The sequence below is a fragment of the Typopeltis vanoorti genome, chromosome 25, assembly GCF_054136105.1.
Source record: "Typopeltis vanoorti isolate ZY-2024b chromosome 25, IOZ_Tvanoo_1.0, whole genome shotgun sequence".
Taxonomy (NCBI): domain Eukaryota; kingdom Metazoa; phylum Arthropoda; class Arachnida; order Uropygi; family Thelyphonidae; genus Typopeltis; species Typopeltis vanoorti.
Genome location: NC_143573.1, coordinates 2,963,924 through 2,984,175, shown reverse-complemented (window position 1 = coordinate 2,984,175; position 20,252 = coordinate 2,963,924). Strand labels below are relative to the sequence as shown.

The 20,252-nt window shown below is 34.8% G+C and overlaps 1 protein-coding gene across 2 annotated transcripts in view; it reads left to right on the top strand.

Moving 5' to 3' along the window:
* The window catches only part of LOC150092484 (uncharacterized), a 356,538-nt gene extending 346,980 nt beyond the window's left edge, over positions 1 to 9,558 (top strand). For both annotated transcript variants that reach the window (XM_090414744.1, XM_090414743.1), the window contains exon 12: positions 3,803 to 9,558. In XM_090414744.1, coding sequence (XP_090270870.1) covers positions 3,803 to 3,825 — 23 coding nt within the window. In that variant the 3' untranslated portion in view covers positions 3,826 to 9,558. The remainder of the gene's footprint in view (positions 1 to 3,802) is intronic.
* The last annotated feature ends 10,694 nt before the right edge of the window (positions 9,559 to 20,252 follow it).

Here is a 20,252-nt window from a genome sequence, read left to right as displayed (position 1 = left end):
AAGAATGAAGATATTTCTCTTCATTCTTCCTCCTGTATTATTTAATGGAGAAAATCTAACAGATAAGCTTAGGTGTTGATGGTTATACATGACTTATTTTTAACAACACAAACTATTTTACTAAGCCAACACACACAGGAAGATATCTACATAAACAATCACATCATTCAGTCCAACAGTATGGCATTTTAAAAATATCACAGAGTCATTTGTGCTAAGGATACAACTCTGTCTACAGAATTCAACTATCTCCGCCATACTTGCTTGGCTAACAGCTCCAATTCCTATTAACAACACAAAATACTACGTAGCCCCATTACTTTTTCCTCTTCTAATACACAGGGAATAGAAATGGTAATGTTGTGTTCCTATGTCAGAGGTACATCAGAAAAGATAGCTAAAGTACTAAGAATCATGGCCTTCATGCTACATTCAAACCTCATGTTAAATTAGCAACTCTGATCTGCCCGCCTAAGAATAAACTTCACTCTCTAGCACACCCTGGAGTGTATGAAGTTCTCTATGACTTGGCCTATTATGTGCAGACAGGAAGATCTGTTAACATCATCTGCTTGGAAGAACATAAAAAAACCATTTGCTACCATTATTATGGCAAGTTAGGACTGGCAGGCCATGTTTTAGACACCCCTTTACACAGGATTAGATGGAAGAAAACTAATGTGTTATTTAGAAGTTGTTACAGAGCTGAAAGATTAATTTTTGAGTCAGCCATGGTTATGAAGAATTCTAACCTGAACAAATATGGTTACATTAATTTGCCAAAAATTTAGGAGACTTATCTTAAGAGCAACTCCCACATAAGTGTATTTTTTTTTTTTTACGACATTAGAGGGCACCAAAATAGGACTTTAGATCTTTTGCCCATTACAGTTGCATTGTTTCACTTACTGTCATGTATACATACTATGTTGTGCTCTGATGCCGATTTGAAATTCAGCAAAATATAAGCAACTTAATAAAATATCTTTTTATAAAATAGTTCATTTGATGTTAAAAAATAAGTCACGATTAATGGAGAAAAATTTTGTAGCAGTCTTCTTTCCATTACATTAACTTTGCATGTGTCCTGTCTATTTTTACTTAGCCTTCCTTTGATTACTTTTATAGTACTATCCAATCATTCCTTCATTAATTCTTAATTTCATCTTATTATGTCTTAATATTTTTCCAACATTCATTTTTTTTAAAAAATCTAATATTACTCTTTCATATACTTCAATTTGTTTTTGTCGACATATGACGATTCTGTTATTCACTGTTTAATCCTTTCTCTTCTCACACTAAGATAATCTTCAACTGAAGATTGAGTTAACCAGATATTTGTCACTTAATGTTTTTTAATATAATTTGGCTTCTATGAATTAATACCACCAACAAAAAAAGTTTATATTTTGTACATGCTCTATCGGATATAATGTATATATCACATGTAGCTTCCTAATAACCAATTAACATTTATATTAACTTTACATTTTTGCATCAATATTCATATTTATACACTGGTCTCCAAAAGCTAAGGATTTTGGTGCAGACTACAGTTTTCCTGTAGTATGCACTAAGAAGCACTTCAATGATGACTACTTCTTTTAAAAGTCCTGGACAATGACTACAACCTCAGCAATAATTCTTATACATGAGTGTCCAGAAGCTAAGGATGAACTACATTTTTACCTGTATGTATATGAAAAAAAAATTTTCATGACTACAGCCAAATGTGGACATAAATTTATTGCCAGCATACTAATAAATTATATTACACAAAAATTGTGTTGTAAATTTTGTACAAATTAAATTGCAATACATTTTTGGCAAAAGTTAACTTTCTTAAGGACATAGTTAAGGAATTAATGTACAGTGCTTACAGAAAGCTATATAGAGAGACATTTCAGTATGGAATATGTCCACCCTGAATGCAATGCAGCTCTCACGATCATACCATGCTTAGCACCAAATGATTGCAGAATTCTTGAGGCAAACTGGCTAAAGCCTTGTTTTCTGGAGGGGAATTTCAAGCCTTTTCCCTATTGCATTCTAAACATATTCTATGTTTAGAATATGTTTAGAATGCAATAGGGAAAAGGCAATACACCACCACTGTGTCTATCCCTTTCAAGAACATCCTCATGATGGTAAGCAGTACCACTTTTGCACTAGATCAAGTTTTGTCTGCAATTGAAGGAAAGACTAAAATGACTCATCTATAAAGAATACATTATGCCAATGATTGTATCCATAAAAATTCACCCCTGAATTTTTATGGATACAACTACTGAAAAAGTGCTCTATGATGAACTGTGGATAAAGGGAACCAGACTACAGGCCTTCTTTCCACAGTTTTTCAAGATATTAGCTGACCTGTGCTTGGAGCTGAACTGCCATGGTGTGTCAATTATGTTTTATAACCAAAATTCTGTCTTCATACACCGTGGTAGAGCAAATGCGATCTCGAATCAAATGTCTGTTTGTTGCACAGTATAATTTGGCAAGCTTATATCCATTTGCAAGACACCAATATCTTGAAAAGGTAGATGAGATGCTGCATCAACTTCTATCTTTGATGTATACTGGTATACTTTATTCACTAAATAAGCTACATTTACTCAGGATGCAATGTGTGCTATTCCTAATGAGCATCTATGTTCACAAGCTCTTGAAAATCTCTGGCAGCAGAACAAATTAACAGTGCCAGTTTCTGGTAAATGTGATGTTGACTTATTAGGACCAATTAATCAGACCAAAAATTCTTGCCAGTTATCTCTATATGGAAGCATGGCTTAATATTTTTGGAGTGTGCTCCTTTATGGATACAGTAGCATGTTTCCATGATACATCTCCATTGAATTGTTTCCAATCATCTGAACCATTATTATTATCTCAGGAATTTGATTAGTGAAAGAGGTCCTTTGCACACTACTTCTCCTAACCTCTTTTGAGACCATATGCACAAAAAAAAAAGTTAATAGTAAGGGCTGCATTGCATTGGAGAATTTTAGTTACTACTTTTGGAATAACCAGTGATTGAAAATCATAACTCTTGCACCAATGTTTACTCTTATTTCCTTAGTTGCAATATTCTTACACTACTTAGAAATCACACCCATGATAATGCAAGGCACTCTTTGCTTATATTCACCCCTGAAGTTTTGTGGATTCTGCAGGAGGGTTGGGCTTTGAATGTCTCCCCTTCCTTCATGTCATGGTGTCCAAGGAGTAATTGTAGGAGACAGCCATTACACCACACAATTCACCATCTAATATCACATTAGCCACTGTAGCACTGTGCATCTTTGTTAATGGTGTTACTGGCTAAAAAATTAGTTTCCAAGATGCAGGGAGGAAGATACCTTGCTGCCTCATTAAGATTGTCTAACTCGCCCTCCTTTTTTGAAAAATATTCCTCTCATCATGAAAAGATCTAAGTTTAATTCTTGTCAAATCTTTTTAGATATGTTTCAATTCCAACACAAACATGCCATATCAAAATTAGTATTAGAACATGTTATGCAAATCAACCGTTATATATATAAGGCAAAAGTTTCCACAAATACAAGTGTCATATCTTTAAAAGTGATTGTTACAAATTTCAACCTCACTTGAAACAAAAATGAAATTTTGAATTTTTTTTTTACTGATTTTATTTAAAATAGTGTTTATATTTTAATAGATTATAACTTATGTACAGCTGTATAACAGAACTTATTTTATCTGATCAAAAATAAAATGTTCTCACATTAAAAAATATTTAATATAGAAAGCTGTTATTTCTATTTTATTTTCATAGCTATCTATGAAGTCACTTATTGATGTTGGATCTACAATTTCTCTAAATAGTTGAAGCAATTTTCTATGCATCTACCAAGAAGCAACATGTAGTTGTAGCCGCCTCCTATCACTGCCAGAAATATATTATTTTGTAATTGTTTCAGAACCGTTTAGATTATCATTCATTTGATATGTATATGTCATGTGTTTTTGTACATCAGTTAAATGATTAGTAGCTACTTAGAAATACTTTATATGTATATACAGACTTGCAGTTGTCTTCAAGGACCAAGTAATTTTGAAAGAGATGAAGAAAACATCATATTACTTAAAGTTGCCTTAATATACACTGAAATTGGGGGTGAGGGGAAGAAGATTGATGGGACCAAATGCTTTGAAATCCTAGGTAGCAAATTATCGAAAAGTTGGTCTGGTGTGTGTACATATGGTTTATAGTTCTTGTAAGATTTAATCTAAGAAAAAATCTTAAGATTATAAAATATTTTTGATATATTTGTATCATTCACTTAAAGGTTCAAACACTATTTCACTATAAAAAAATTGTAATATATATTAAAAGCCATAAGGAAATCCTCCTAATAGGTACCTCACTGATATCTTAATGCTCCATCTGCTGCATTCATGAAATCTTTGAATGTGGTAGTTTATTTAAGGTATGCCATTTTTAAATTAGAAACATTATTATTATTATTCAGGCCTCCACGATGAGTTTTTTTGACTCATCGTGGGAGATCCTTTCTAAGAAACGCAAAGTCTATCATACCACTCCTTAAACTCATTGACTGTTCTCACTCTCACTACTCCATCAGGCAATGCATTCCATGGTTCAACCACCCTCCATGCAAAGAAACCACTCCTCACCCTCTTGCTCACAGTTTCCTTTCATAACTTCCAGGGATGGCCCCTTGTCATCACTCCTTCCTGCTGTTCAACCAAGCGAAAGAACTCCCCAGTGTCAACCCTGTAACCACCTCACCTCTCAACAGTTTAAAAGTCTCAATCATATCACCTCTCCTTCTATCCACCAAACTCTACAGTCCACATTCCCCTCAGCCGATCCTCATAACTATCATTGTATGGTCCTGAAACCATCTTTGTTATCTGCCTTTATCCCCTTCAAATCCTGGGGACCAAATCTGAGAACAATAGTCCAAGTGTGGTCTTATACAATGGAATGATAACTCTTATCTCTGCAGGTCAGCGTCCTTCTCATTATTGCAGCAATCCCCTGTGTTACCTCCACCACCTTTGCAATATGTCCCCTAAATTTCAGGTTTCTATCAATCAACCCCAGATCTCGTCTTCCCTACTGCCTCCAGTATAACTCCTCCCATAGAGTATGCAGTGTCCCATCGACATTTTGCTGCATTAAACCGATACCCCCATTCATTTTCCCATCTATCTAACTTATTTAAATCCTCTTGCAGGGCTGCCGCATCTGCACTATTACTAATAATCCTTCCCAGCTTTGCATCATGTAGTTTTATTTATGTTAAATATTCAGTGTTATTATTATTCTAATGTTGTATAATGCTTACAGTAAGTTATGCTACACTAGTGAAATATGTAGATATATATAGCTAATAAAAACAGAACATGCCAACTCTTTAAAATGAACCAGTTTTCTAACCTTCATTTTAGTTATTGAAGTAGTATAAATTAAAGATGCCAAGAAATTATATTCTGGGTTTTATCCAAGTGTAAGCAAACAAAGTCTGTTTGCCTAATTTTACAATTGGGCTACTTGTATATAGAGGCTAATGACTTAACACCAATTGCCTTAGTATTGTATAATGCTATGCATTAGGAAAATGGTCACAACCTTTACTGAGGTCTCATCAGTGGAAGCCAGACCCAGAAGTAATACAGAAATCATATTTCCTCTAATCCAGAGTATTTTAGTAATAAGGTGTTGACAGCTTTTGACTATTTGTATGTGGAAATATGACTGTTGCATTACTTCAACCTTGGTATCACTTCTGGATCTGGCTGCCACTGATGAGATCTCAATAAAGGTTGAAACCAGTCTAGGTAATGACCCTTCCCATAATGTATAGCATTATACATGTCTGTAAGGGATAATTGCATTGTGGGATATTAAGGCAATTGATGGGAAGTCATTAGCCTCTGTACAAGTAACCCAATCATGAAGTGACTTCACATGCAAACTTGGTTTGCTTACACTTGGATAAAGGTGAAACCAAGAATATGATTTCCTGGTATCTGTAATTTATAATGTAACTAAGTGAAAAAATTTTCAACATTTAATGCAGTGTGTATATATATATATATATATATATATCGAAAATAGCTTTTACATGTTGAATGTCATATTTCAGTATGATATTTAATATAATTTATAATAAATATTCATTATTATCACTTGACCTCATGTTACCCAACCCTGGCAATGAATCATGCAACATAGGGAAACTATGTCAAATTTTTGAAATGAGCCATAGTTTTCTCACTTTTCATTTGTAATATCAACCAGTCTTTCAAAATTATACAAAATCACCTCATTTCTACACCCTACTAAGATTGATCCATGATTACAGGTAATTCTTACTATAATCAAATGCTGAAAAATTCTGACCAAAATCCATTGATACTAATTTGTTAAAAATTTGTTATAACAAACTACCCCCCTATAGTAAACTCATAGGGACCACAGGAATAGTTTGTTATGAGTTAACTGTATGTAACACTGCATACCATGTTTAATTTATTTTAAGATATCTGAAAGTCTTGTGATATTGTCAAAGAACTAGTTCTAACTTAAAGAAATATAAATGGTCAACTTTTCTAATGTGTTTTGATAATTTTCACTTGCTGCATAAAAAGGACTATAGGATGTTTATTACTTGTAAAATGCTTGATATGGTATATAAAACTTAATCCTTTCGCCTTTGCTGTTAATATTGTAACCCATTTTAATTCCTTAGCAATCAAGCTGTTTAGTTGAGAAACCTCAGTTTTATTCCAGTAGAAATATGAGAACATTTATAAAGGCTTTCAGCTGAAGACAACTTTACCACCCAGAATTACCATCCTCCACCATTACAAATGGTCTATATACATGCAAATTGTATACACTTTTCTGATAACTTTGGTAGAGTCTAAACAACTAACCATTGTATGTTGCATTTATACTAGCCCTTCAATGTATACATTGTGCTAAATATATTGCTTATTTCTCATTCATAAGACTATTTGTGGCATAAGTTGAATCTATATGCAGAACAGACATTTGAAAGTGATAAGTTAAACTTATCTGAACCTCAATAACTTGTATAACTAAATTACTAATTTTGGAGCAAACTAGTTCTATATTTTGCTACCAGTATTTCAATTGCGATTAGTTTGTTTTGTGCATGGTAGCTGTTTTTAAGGACAAACTGATATTATTGATGTCAAACCCCCATAGAGTCAAAAGACTCATTACAGAAGGTACACAAAGCTCATTAAACTGTACTTCAGTGGCAGCCCGTACGTAAGCACTGCGACACTGCAGCACCCCCAAGGAAAAAAATGAAAAATTTAAATTTTGTTTGTGTTTATAAATAATAACAATGCAATACAACATGTTAAAGGTTACGGCTTATGTTTCAACAGTGATTGAATAGTTAATAATTGGAATTGTTCGATTAGCGCTTTAGACTACAAAACAAATACACTGCAATCTAACACAGTGTCGAAATTATCATGTTCGACCAATCGCAGCCAGTCTCACCGATATTCATTTGTGTTTGTGATTGCACATTGCAAGTCATTCCGACACTGCTCGGTTGAGCAGTGTATCATATGCTTGCGCACGTTATTTCTGTGAGATGTGAAACTTTTATTATTGATGTTTGTTCGTGGCAAGGGTGAAATATTTTGAATATTGTAAATTTATTTATTAATAAATTGGTTACTGATTAGGAAAAAAAAATTTGTTTTTTTTTGTATATGCAGCACCCCCACTTAAAAGTTTCACCGGCCGCCACTGCTGTACTTTAAATTTATTCAATGTTTTTGCATTTACCAGTTTCTCAGGCTCACTAATCACTCTCCATTTATTCACTTGCTCCTCACTCCTTTGCTAACACTCTCACAGTTTTCAGGAATGACCTCTTATTTTACCCCTTCCCATTAATTTTCTTTCACATTCACCTGATAACTCCTGACCAACTTTTATGTTTCAACTCATATGCCCTCTCCTCCTTTCATTCATGAGGCCTTGCAAATTGTATTTCATCCAACATATCCCACCTTCAAAAGGCAAATTACCACTTTAATGAATCTTCTCTGGACTCTCTCTCTCTGATATCATCACCATGAAAACCAAGTGACTAAATCTGTGCACAGTAATCTATACAAGGTCTGATGAAGGCCTTATATAATGGAATCGTAATCTCTATTTCTGTATGCCAAGGTTCTCAACATCGTCATAGTCTAATGTGATGACTGAACATCAGACCACCAATGAATTATTAGATCTAAGACTTGATCCTGGTGTGCCCTCTGTTCCATACTGCCTAAGATATTTTTTTGAGTCCCCGGTGAACTAATTTCTTATTTACCGATGCCCTCTTCATTCCAATCTATATTATAATGATCATCCTTCCCTTGTTCACTAACCCACCTAAATTGCTGACTTATAGCAACATCCAACAAAATGTCTTACTGTCATTCTTCACCTCATACCATACCGCTTCAAAACCATTACTGTATCTTCAGTTTGTGCATACAATTTCACTGCTATCATCAGCACCTCCATTCTCGTCCTTTCTATCCTCACAAAAACATACCCTTCCATTTCTATTCCTGTCAGGATATCATTTTAATCCAACCATGTTTCTCTTATTCCAAGAAATTTTGGGAAAATGAACTTGCTCAGCAAACCTGTTTCATCTCCCTTATTTCTAATGCTCCTGGCAATTATAAATAAACAGTTCACTTTGGGGTTTAAAACCAGGTCTTACTCATTCTGCTTGGTTATGATTTGCACACACTTGTTTATTCCCAATCATCTTTAATCACCACTTGCCCTATATATATATATATATATATATCTCTCCTTTGCCTCAACTACCCCCTTACTATGCCGATTATCTTCATACACACACATATCCACTCTCCTTATCTTCTTCCTCTAATCCCCCCCCCCACCATTTCTCTCTCTATATCTTGCACTACTACTACTATTTACAATCACTGTGTCCCACAAGCTTCTCTCTCTCTCCTCCTCTGATCTCTTGTTCAGATCACTCCTTACACTCCCTTCTAACAACAGCAAATCCAGTTGACTAACACTAAATCTAATTAAATGCAACCTGCCACTTTCCTACAAATCCATCCTTCTCTCTCTCATGCAGCTCTGCCAACATACTATTCATTATTCTTGCCCTCCACCTCAACTTGTCTCATTCCTTGGCAACAATGATCACTTTCCTATCATACTCCTTAATAATCTCATGATATCCAACCAAATCATCTGTTCCCACAACTATTAAATCTCTTGCTCATTTACTTCTCATATCCAAAGCATCAACTATCCTGCTAATGTTCCCTCCCTACTTGTCACTTTTAAGGTAACCTTTTTAATTTTCATTTCCAATTAACTATGTTGCAATAAGCTTTAAAAGCACAATGATTGATGTGAAGTTTTTTATTTCATTTATGCTGTTGATGTCAAAATGTAATGCTGTTCTATTTTTAGTATGGTAAAGTTTTGATTTAAAAATAAAATTTGCCAATGTCCTATTTTCAGAGATTCTTTGTAAGTTATGCTCTCCTAAAAAAAAAAAAAAAAAAAAAAAAAAAAACACTAAGGTCTGATGAAAATGTGTTTGTGCCAATAAGTTTCAGTCAAGCATTACGAGTTAATGTGTGCATACAGGCAGTGGCTACTCTTATTGTTTAAAAAATGACAATATAGATGTAACCATAGAAAGTATACAAAAGGAGTAATATATCTATGTAATAAACATTGTGGCATCATTAATATCAATATAATTTTTTTAATAATTTTTGTATACCAAAAAAATTTAATTTCATTTTTTTTTCTAAGTTTTCAATCTGCATTTTTCCCTATCTACTTTCTAAATGTATTTCTTTACTCTAAAAGCATTGCTTCTGTTTACTTTTACCTGTGTACCAAAAATGCAAAATCGTTCAGATAGAAATATATTAATTTATTTTCTTAGTTGTACTGCTATTTCTTCAGACAAAACTGCATTGTATTACCAGTACAGCACCTTTTTTATTTTTTATTAATACCACTTTCATCGCTCTCATAATTTCCTCCTCCTCTCTTATAGATTGTCCCATTGGATAACACTGCTGTATTTTCCTCTATTCTCCTCAAACAGTTTGCTCGTCTTATCAATACCTAACCTTCTAATTCATTCCATACCTACAGCTATCTTAGTATGAATTATACAATACATACCACACTTCTCTTTTACGAGGGTTGTTTGAAAAGTTTAGTAAAAAATTAATTTAAATATATTTTTTTGGAAAAAATGGCCTTTATTTCTCAACAGTCTCCATCAAGGTCTACACATTTGATCCAGCAAGTTTCCAATTTTTTCATCCCATCTAAAAAGTAGGATTTGTCAAATTGTGCAAAATATTTATTGACAGCATTGATGACATCCTTGTTTAAAGAAAATTTTTTCCCACTGAGCCAAATTTTTAAATTTCTGAACAAGAAGTCACACAGGACCAAGTCCAGAGAATACAGTGGATGTGGAACCAATTCGTGCAATTTTGCCATTACAATGCTGATGCATATGTGATTTGTGCATTGTCTTGATGAAAGAGCACTTTTTTGTGTGCCAATCTCAGCCATTATTTTCTTTAGCTCTTCTAAACGGTCCAGCAATGATGCATAACAGACTCCTGTTATTGCTAACCTTTTCCAAATAGTCTATCATGATAATTCCTTGAGAATCTCAAACAACAGTAGCCATCACCTTCCCAGCTGACAAAAACGGTCTTCGCTGTTCTTTCATTGGGCAGTGTCCATTGTTCTGACTGCTGCTTAGACTCAGGTGTGTAGTGGTGGATTCAAGTTTCATCTACAGTCACAAATCGACGCAAAAAATCCTGCAAATTGCGATTAAACATCACCAAACACTGCATTGAAATATCTTTTTCACATGCGTTTTTGGGCAACGATCACGTCACCCATTGCACACACAGCTTTTTCATGTGCAGGATATTCTACACCTATTCAGTTGAGATGCCTACAATCTCATGCACTTTCACTCGACAGTCTTCCATAACAATACCATGGATTTTGTCTATCATTTCCTTCGTAGTGAATCCAGTTGGGCATCAGCTTCATGTTCGATGGACTTACGACCACGTTTAAATTCATTTATCCAAAAATAAACAGTCTTTAATGCTGGTGCAGAGTCCCCATGAGCTGCATCTAACATGGCTGTCCGCTTCTTCGAATAAAAGTGTTTTATCATTGCAAAACTTGTTTTTCTCCCTTTTTATGAAAAATGCGAACACGGTCATTTTAAATGTTCGCCAAATGAGAACTATGCCTCGTATTTGGCTAAAATTTTGTCAGGGGTCATAAAAAAGATGATACATGCCAATACTGGTATGAATGAACAAATTGTGTTACTGTCTATTGGAAATTTACCAAACTTTTCAAACGACCCTCATATAGAACTGACAAGTGGGATGGTGTTATTTATCTTGCAGTTGACTTGTGAGATTGCACTATTAGCATATGGCACTAATAGCACAGCAGCTGCTACTTAAATACATAGTTGTTGCACATATTTTTGCATTTGTGAAAATATAAATTTTCTAATAATACACATTCATTTAAATCAAGCTAGTTTAAAAGAAAAGAATTTCTTCATATTTAAAATAAAACATTAAGAATAAAATTGTTTTTCTACCCATAAAGTAAGATAAATCTGTTCACTGTTAGTATATTGCATTTTACACAGCTAAAATTTCTAAACTGCAATCCATACTTGAACTCACCCATGATCAAATTGTAATTTCAGTTGCATTCTTTGTTAATAATGGGAGAAAGTAGGAGGGAGTGAACAATATATTGGCTTACTTACTCTTAACTTGGTTGTGCAGCTATTTCTCAGACCTAATGCTAATGAAAATAAGAAGTGCATCTCCTTACAGTATAGCTCTAATTTCAAATATTAAACTAAATGATATACAATGTTTTTATAATTCTAGTCCTTTGATTTTATATTTTCTTAATGTAAAACAAAAAAAAATTCCATACCATAATGATTTTTTTTATTCTTTTTTTTAACCTCCCTACCAGCGAGGTGGATGAAATAGACCAAACTGCACTTCTTATCCATGTCATTCAGCAGGTGTTACAGAATCGTATCCAGATTTAGCTGGATGCCATGGCTAGTTGGGGGATTAAACCCTTCGAGACATTGCAAAATCACATCAGGTCTTTGCAATAATCCAGCATTTTGAATAAAACGAGTCAAGAATTTGACTCGTTTTATTCAAAAGACTAGCCTAGGTAGTCTCTTTTTGCCAACATTCTAGTTGAAATGCTGAACCTAATTAAAGATCTTCTCGCCAGACTGACTATCTGAACATAGCTTCTTCAGCTGGAACAGCAGTCCTTATAGACAATATAAACAACAGTTAGGATTAACTACAAACAGCCCTGATCTCATGAAAAACTGTTGCCTGAATTACACCAAAACTTGCCATACCATTTGGTGTAGGTATGTAGATGGCATATTCATTCTGGAAGCATGACCCTTCCACTTTGCAACAGTTCCTTCATTCTCTTAATTCATTTCATCCGAACATGAAGTTCACATTAAATTTTGAGAAAGAAGCTAAACTTCTATTTCTGCATGTTCTAGTTACAAAGAAACCACATAATGATATTTCTTCATCAGTATTCCTTAAGCCTCCCATACTAGATGCTATCCTTCCCAATAACTAGGCATAAGCCACACCCTAAAGAACTGGGTTATCTCCCTGCCATGATAAAGACAAATTCAAAGAACTTGAACTCCTTCTCCATTTTGTACTTTATGTTGGATCCCATCCATGAAAGGTTATTGTAAATCTATGGTACATTTTTACAGTGAGTGGATTAAGGATTTTTTCCTCCATTTTTTATTAATTAAGATTTTTTTTTTTAATTTATATTTTTACATAACCTGGAAACCCTGCTCTTGAGACCAAACATAGAATTTTTCAAGCCACTTTAGGCCTCCAAATAAGTGAAACAATAGGCTTACACCCAGCAATGAAGTTCATCTCCCACCTAGAAACTTAATGGATACCCCAAAATTACAACCAATAAGATATCTTTGGATAATCCTTCTCATCAAAATCAGCACATCCATTATGAGGATAATTTCTATCCATTCTATTAGTAATCTGTCCATTAATACTGCTACCCTGCTCAAAGATTATTGCATTCAGGTGGCTTTCCAAGCACCCTGAACTACAATATACAAAAAAAATAAAACAGTACTGAACTTTGACACTGTGTTCAGTACTTCAGTACGTATGCTATGAGATATGCCATTCAACTGCAAGCATATTAATAGAAGAGCATGTGTTGATGTTGGAAGAAAAGATGTTTATTGTTGAGCATTATTTTTCATTCATATGGAGTTGTTAGAGCAAATGATCCAAGCCTACATGTTTGTGAGCAGTTGGTTATTTCCATAAGAGTGCCCTAAGCAATAGTGTCATTGCTTTTATTGAGAAGTTTCAGCGTACCAGGAGTGTTCTGCTGCAATGCAGAGCGAACATTCGGGGAATCACGGACTGTTAACACAAGTGAGAATCGTGCTAGAGCAAGTGTTACAGTCTCTGAAACGCAGTCAATGCTGAACAATGGTAAAACTTCAGATATCAAGGCAGTCAACTACAGAGAATCCTTAAGGAGCTGGGTGCCTTTTTGTATCATTCAGGTGGGTCACAGCGTTTAACAGCAATGGATTACACTGTACATCAGGAATACCGTGCACTTGTGCAGGCCAATGTCTGTGAGTATCCATCCTTCATAATGTATGGTTCTCAGAAAAAGCATATTTCCATCTTAGCGGTCATGTAAACAGACAACCCTAGACTTCTTAGTTTTGCGAGACCAGAATTTGTTCAAGAGAATTGGTCTCTTCACAGGGAGAAGGTTACCGCCTGCCTTGTGGTTTCCAGCCATGGTATAATTGGGCTCTACTTCACTGAAGAGATGGTGTGACCTTGAAGAGTGAATGCTATATGAAAATGTGTTGGTTCTGTTCACCCAGGATTTACATGGAATGTTTTTTGCACAATACATCCTATTTCATGCACAGGTATTTCAACAGGATGGGGCAATCTATCACACATCACATGGTTCTAGAGCCTATTTATCAGCACATTTCCCGAAGAGATTGATTTCAAGGTTCACAGAATGCTCATATCCTTTATGTTCTCCTGCTCTCACATCACTTGATGCCTTCATTTGGAATATGTTAAAGGAATGGATATTCTACCTGACCCACCTCCAAAACCTTGATGAACTAAAGGAATAAAATTACATGATATGTCCCAACCGCTGCTTGACAAGATGACAGAGAACCTTAACATGCACTATGAAACCAGTCTTGAAAGTATCCATTTTGAGCCCATTATCTACCTTCGTTAATGCTTTATTCAACCAAGATTCCACCGATAGTTGTGGATGAACACATTGTGTGTAAACATATTTCTTTGTTATTAAACCCATTTACTCCATAACATTTTGTTAGTTATTCGGCACTTTTTTTTTCTTTATGCCATACTGTATTAGCTGCTTCAGGTTGCCAACATAGTGTTCCCTGTACAAAATCCAGATTTCTGCAGTTTAACCTATAAACTAGATAAGGCAAAGTTTTGATTTGAGGGGAAAGAAAAAAAGAACATGGTGGCAGTGTAGACTAAATTTCAACTTTTAAGTTGAATGGCCTACTGGGATAAAACCACCATGCCCGGTTTAGAAGAAAAATTTTTTTTTCTCAACACATCGAAAAAAATCTATGGTAGTTTTTCACTCATGTGATTCCCTCAACAGAAACCACTGTTTAACCCTAAATGATTGGAAATTGCTATCCAGCTCTCTTAACACATCAGAATTTAACTTCTACAATTATGTAGAAGAGACAGCTGACATGTGCAGTGTGTTACTCTAATTTCATTAGTGCTAGAATGCTTTTCTTCAAGTATTTGCCACATGGCAGACCGAGCTAACCACTCGGCTGGCCGAGTGGTTAGCACATCCGCTCTCCAGCCAAAAGGCTGCAGGTTCAAATCCCACTGTGGGCATGGATGTTTGCGAGTGTGTGTTGGTCGGTGGTAGATGGCATTGTAGATTGAGCAGTGGTGACCGAGTTGTAGAGCAGGTGCCCTCCCTCAATGAGCCCTTGAACTCCCTGGAGGTGTCAAATAATAATAATAAAATTATTTATATTATAACATCAAATACTTTCATTTTTCCCATAAAAAAAAAAAAACCTGAAGAAGGTTATAAGTGTCATTCTAATGTACACGAATAAAGACTAATTAAAAATTCCTTCTTACTTACAAAATATAAATAATTCCTACCCATCCATAATGAACTGCATTTGATTTTGATGTGACAACTTATTTATGCAATTTGTCATTGTAATGTAGCAAATATTGACATCAACTTGTAAACAATAGAATTAAAATTTGTGTCAATTGGATATTTTTGATAGAAAATAACCGTTGTCAATCATCAGTGATAAGTTAGTTAAATTCAAAATAAAACAACTTACATTTAGCTGATACTAATTGTAAATTCATGGCAAATGTGGGCTAGATTGACAACTTCTTACTAAATAACAATATTAAAGATATAATGTATGCAGGGCTTCTTAGCAAATGTCCATCTCATCATCTGCTATCCACCCTTCATAACTGGATTGGCAATTTTCTTTCAGGTTGTTCACTACATTGCTAGTAGAGGGTTCTCTGGTCATATTTTCCTACTAAAATGTTCAGTGCTTAATTATTTAATTCATCCTGTTTTTATTCTTATACATATAAAATGTCTCTGTATTCTTTTAGGGCATCTGCTGACGTACTTGCTAGGAACGTTTGGTATTCTTGCGTCCAACCATGGCATATTTACTTGTTTATTCCTTACAGGCAATCTTCAACACATCCCTATCCTACCTAGCTCAATCAATGTTTTTTTCAGAGTTTGCCACTAAGATTCCAAGGTTTGGTTCTCATGTTTGAACCGTTTTAGTTTTTCTTCAATAATGTTTGTATAGTTCAATCTACAGTTTACCTATAAAAGCTACTCAGCTGTAATTTTTTTTAAAAAAACTTTCTTATATATTGTTCTTTTCAATGTGAATTTTTATTTTATTTTTTTGCTACTTGATCACTTCCAGTTTCTAGAACTATTAAACCTAAGTTAAACTATATATCCTTGTACTGTTTTTCATTTCTACACCTTATGAGTACCTACATTCTCCCTTTCCATAGTGAACTTGATACACAGATAAAGGTTCTTGTAGATATGCTTATACGTTACTTGACATCTAATTTTTAGGAAATTAGAACATAAACTATATTATTAATTATAAAATCTTTAATACCTACCTATATTTTGGAAAGGTTACATTGCCAACTTTAGGGATCACAAAACAATGATATGTGTTTGCAGGCACTAACACTAAGCAAATGAGGCAAGAAAGACAACTGAAGTCTGTCCTAAAGGTGTCCAAATTAAGTTGTCTTGGTTGTTAGGCTGATGATCTTTACTTCTTTATGGAGACCTTTGAAGAAAAAGCCTTAAATTCTGCTCCACATAAACCCACTGTTTGACTATGCTACATGTATGATGTGTTTATCATTTAGCCACATGTTCTGGATACAGTCCCCTTTTTCTCAACACACTTAAACAATCAACACCCCAGGATCCAGTTTATCTTGGAAAAGGAAAACAACAGTCCTTTTCCTAGACACTGATTACACGCCAGCCTGATGGATCCCTGTTTACAGAAAACCCAACAATATGGGATTATAAAAACTCCATATAACAGAGAAAAATTAATCAGTTCAGAAAACAATGACCTAACTACTGAACTTAACCATATCCTTAACACTTTCTTAGCCAATGGCTACAATCCCCAAAAAATATTAAAACCAGTTAACCAGCCTGGCTGGCTGAGTGGGTAGTGTATCCACTCTCCAGCCAAAAGGCTGTGGGTTCGAATCCTGCCATGGGCATGAATGTTTGTGATTGTCTTTGAAAATACTCATGGTAGTAGTCAGCAGTAGATGGCATTGGTGTAGTTGCAGTCAGTTGGTGGAATGAGTGGTGGAGACAGTTGTAGAGCAGGTGCCCTCCCTGGAGCTGTCTAATAATAATAACCACAACAACCCCCCCACCTCCTCCGTAACAGGGATTATCACCATTTCATATATCCAGGGTACATCCAAAAAAAACTAACAATAATCCTAAGAAAACATGACCTCACAATTAGTTACAAACCACACAAGAAATTGGCATCTCTTCTCCACTCTGCCAAAGACCAGCCACTTCCCCTAGACCTACTTGGAGTATCCCAGGTCCCTTACAGTTGCAAACTGTCCTACTATAGTAAAACAGGCAGGACAGCCAATATCAGGATATCTGAACACAAGGACTACATCTGGTTCCACTGAGGACTTGCTGACCATGCATTGGACACCCACCACAGAACACACTGGAAGAAGGCCACTTTATTACACCACAGCAAGTACAAGTACGAAAGATTATTCCTTCAATCAGCCTCAGCTCTGAAAAACTTCCCAAACTTCAAATTTGGATGCACCTTTAGGACAGTAGGACCAACTTCAGTTGCCTTTGTTCAGCCTCATTTGCTTAGTGTGAGTGCCTGCATGCACACGTATCATTGCTGAAATATAGGTAGTTATTAAAGTTTTTATAATTAATAATATAGTTGACATTGTCATTCCCAAAAAAAAAAATTACGAGTATAGATAAAGGTTGCTATAAAAAGCAAGTCATTTCATTTTCTGGATATGATCAAAGAAAAATATTTACATGGCAGACTGAAGATGAATATAGAGAACAAAGGATGTTTTGGATATTTCAAACAGTGTTTAGGTGGAATGGAAGAGGACTTCTTAGCAATGTCTAATTTTATTGTAGATTTTCTTCTAGTGTGGTCAGGCCTGAACCCATGCTAATCATTTAAAACAGTATATCACACTGAACACAGTTTTTGATTTCACTTCCAACATGAGGAAGGCAAACTTCGACTGTATAACATCCTGATACTAATTTAGTCAAGGAAGATTCCCCCCCCCCCACACACACACACAGATTTTCAGGTTATCTACTACCCACTACTACACAGAACAGTCCTTTCTCTTTTGCTTTATATTTTTAGTGAGTTATGCAATTCATTCTGGTTTGTGTAATGCAGATTATTAACAGAGCAGTGAGGAATGAAACTAAATCTCACTTAATGTTTCATTTGCCCTGGAGATATATTCTTGGGTACAATGTGAGTAGCATGGGTGATTCAAAGGGAGTTGGAAATGGTTAGGATATTAGAAAAAAAAAATTCTATCTGGTTGTAGCAGTTGATATTGGCAGATTAATGTGAACTATCCAGATTGAAGTTGTTTAAACCCTGAACAGTGATAATATCCTGCTTCTATGAATTGAATGGCTGATAGGAAAGAAAGAAGTTGGTATGATGTAATCTTTTGCCAAGGTTTAAAAAAAAAAAAAAAAAAAAAAATACAATTTTTAACTCTAGTTAAAATCCTCTTTTTTTTTTTTGTTAATCAAAGATGGACTCCCTTGGATACAAACTAAAAAAACTAAAAAGTTCTAATTGATAGGAGTTATCGCTAAGCAATGGAGAGTAGAACCAGTAGATCTAAAGAAATTCAATAATTTCGATCTGGAGGTTGAAATCTAAATGGGATATATTGTCTCAAGGATTATTTCACCTTTTTATGATTAAGGTTTGAATTTGTGAAATAGGTTAGATTGTTATTTTATTTTTATTAAACAGGCAAAAACACGATTTTCAGCATGCACTGTTTCAAAACAAAACATGTGTATAAAATTCGTTTATTCTGCATTTTGTTAAATCACAAAAATACTTTTGTACATATGTTCAGTCAGTAAGTAACTGTGAAACCTTTTTATCACAGCAGGAAAATATCATTTCTCTCCAATTTTTTTAATGATAGCCCCACATCTCAAAAAATATTGTCAGCCTTACATATAAACTTTTGGAAATTCGATTCTATATATAAAACTAGTCACATAAGTTGAGATCAAGTATTTATCCAACAGCACATGGTTTTTATGTCACAGTTGAAAGGCACAAATCTTATGATATTGAAAAAATGGGAGGGGAGGAGGAGAGAAAGAAAAATGTTTAGACTAAAAGCAGATCAGGTATGAGTCTAGACTAAATTTTCAAGTCAGTCCAGTAATAACAAACATAAAATACTAGATCTAACTACCAATTGTAGCACACCAGCTGAAGTATTTTCAGTACAGTAGTACCTCGCAATTCGCAGTGATTACATTAATGAAACCTCATTAAAATTACTCAGGGGAGAAAATAATGCTTGATTTTAAACTGAAAATCCCAAATTTTTTGTTCTAAATAATTTGTGTTCATTATTTTTGTGTACTTCAATTCAACCGAAAACGAAGTTGTTCAAGTATTAAGACCCGGCCACTACCACAGGGCTGAGTCATGATGTAACATGAACAACAAGCACGTGATCTTTGCATTTTCTCCTGCCAGAAAAAAAATTAAACCGAGATTAAGTGAAAATGGAATGGAAAAGCTTTTTCTGTAATTCAACGTTAATAGAATATCATCAAATAATTAAATCTTATTTCGTCGGTCAGCACGTGACATAAAACCGAGTTTGCCGTGGAGAAAACAGGCGATTTTGTTGCAGAAGAGGCTAGTTGTGAGTTAACTACTGAGCTCATTGGAATCCTCAGCTCCCGCTTGAAAATTTAGAATCATGTTGATTGGTCAGTGAAATGAAAATAACTTCATAATCTCTGATCCGTATATGTTTAACTTATGCGCATGTGCGAATTTCTTTGCCATAAGTTACCATTATAATGAAGTTAGGTGAATTACAGACTGCACGAAAAATGTTCGCCGATAGCCTCTGAAACTATCTTCATGAATAAAAAAAATCCCAGAAACGAACGCGTTTTCTTGCAGCGGATCAGAATTCATTCCAGGGAACTAATTATTCATATAATAAAAAAAACTTTAAACAACTTTTAGCAGACTGCGATGATTTGTTGATCAGGAAATTCAGAACACCTCTTCAAAACAACATGACCGTTGCTAGTCCCATTCGTCATGTTGGTGCTTTTTTCTCTATTAGAACCACAAATCCCCTCCCCCCCCCCCCATCCACCGCGC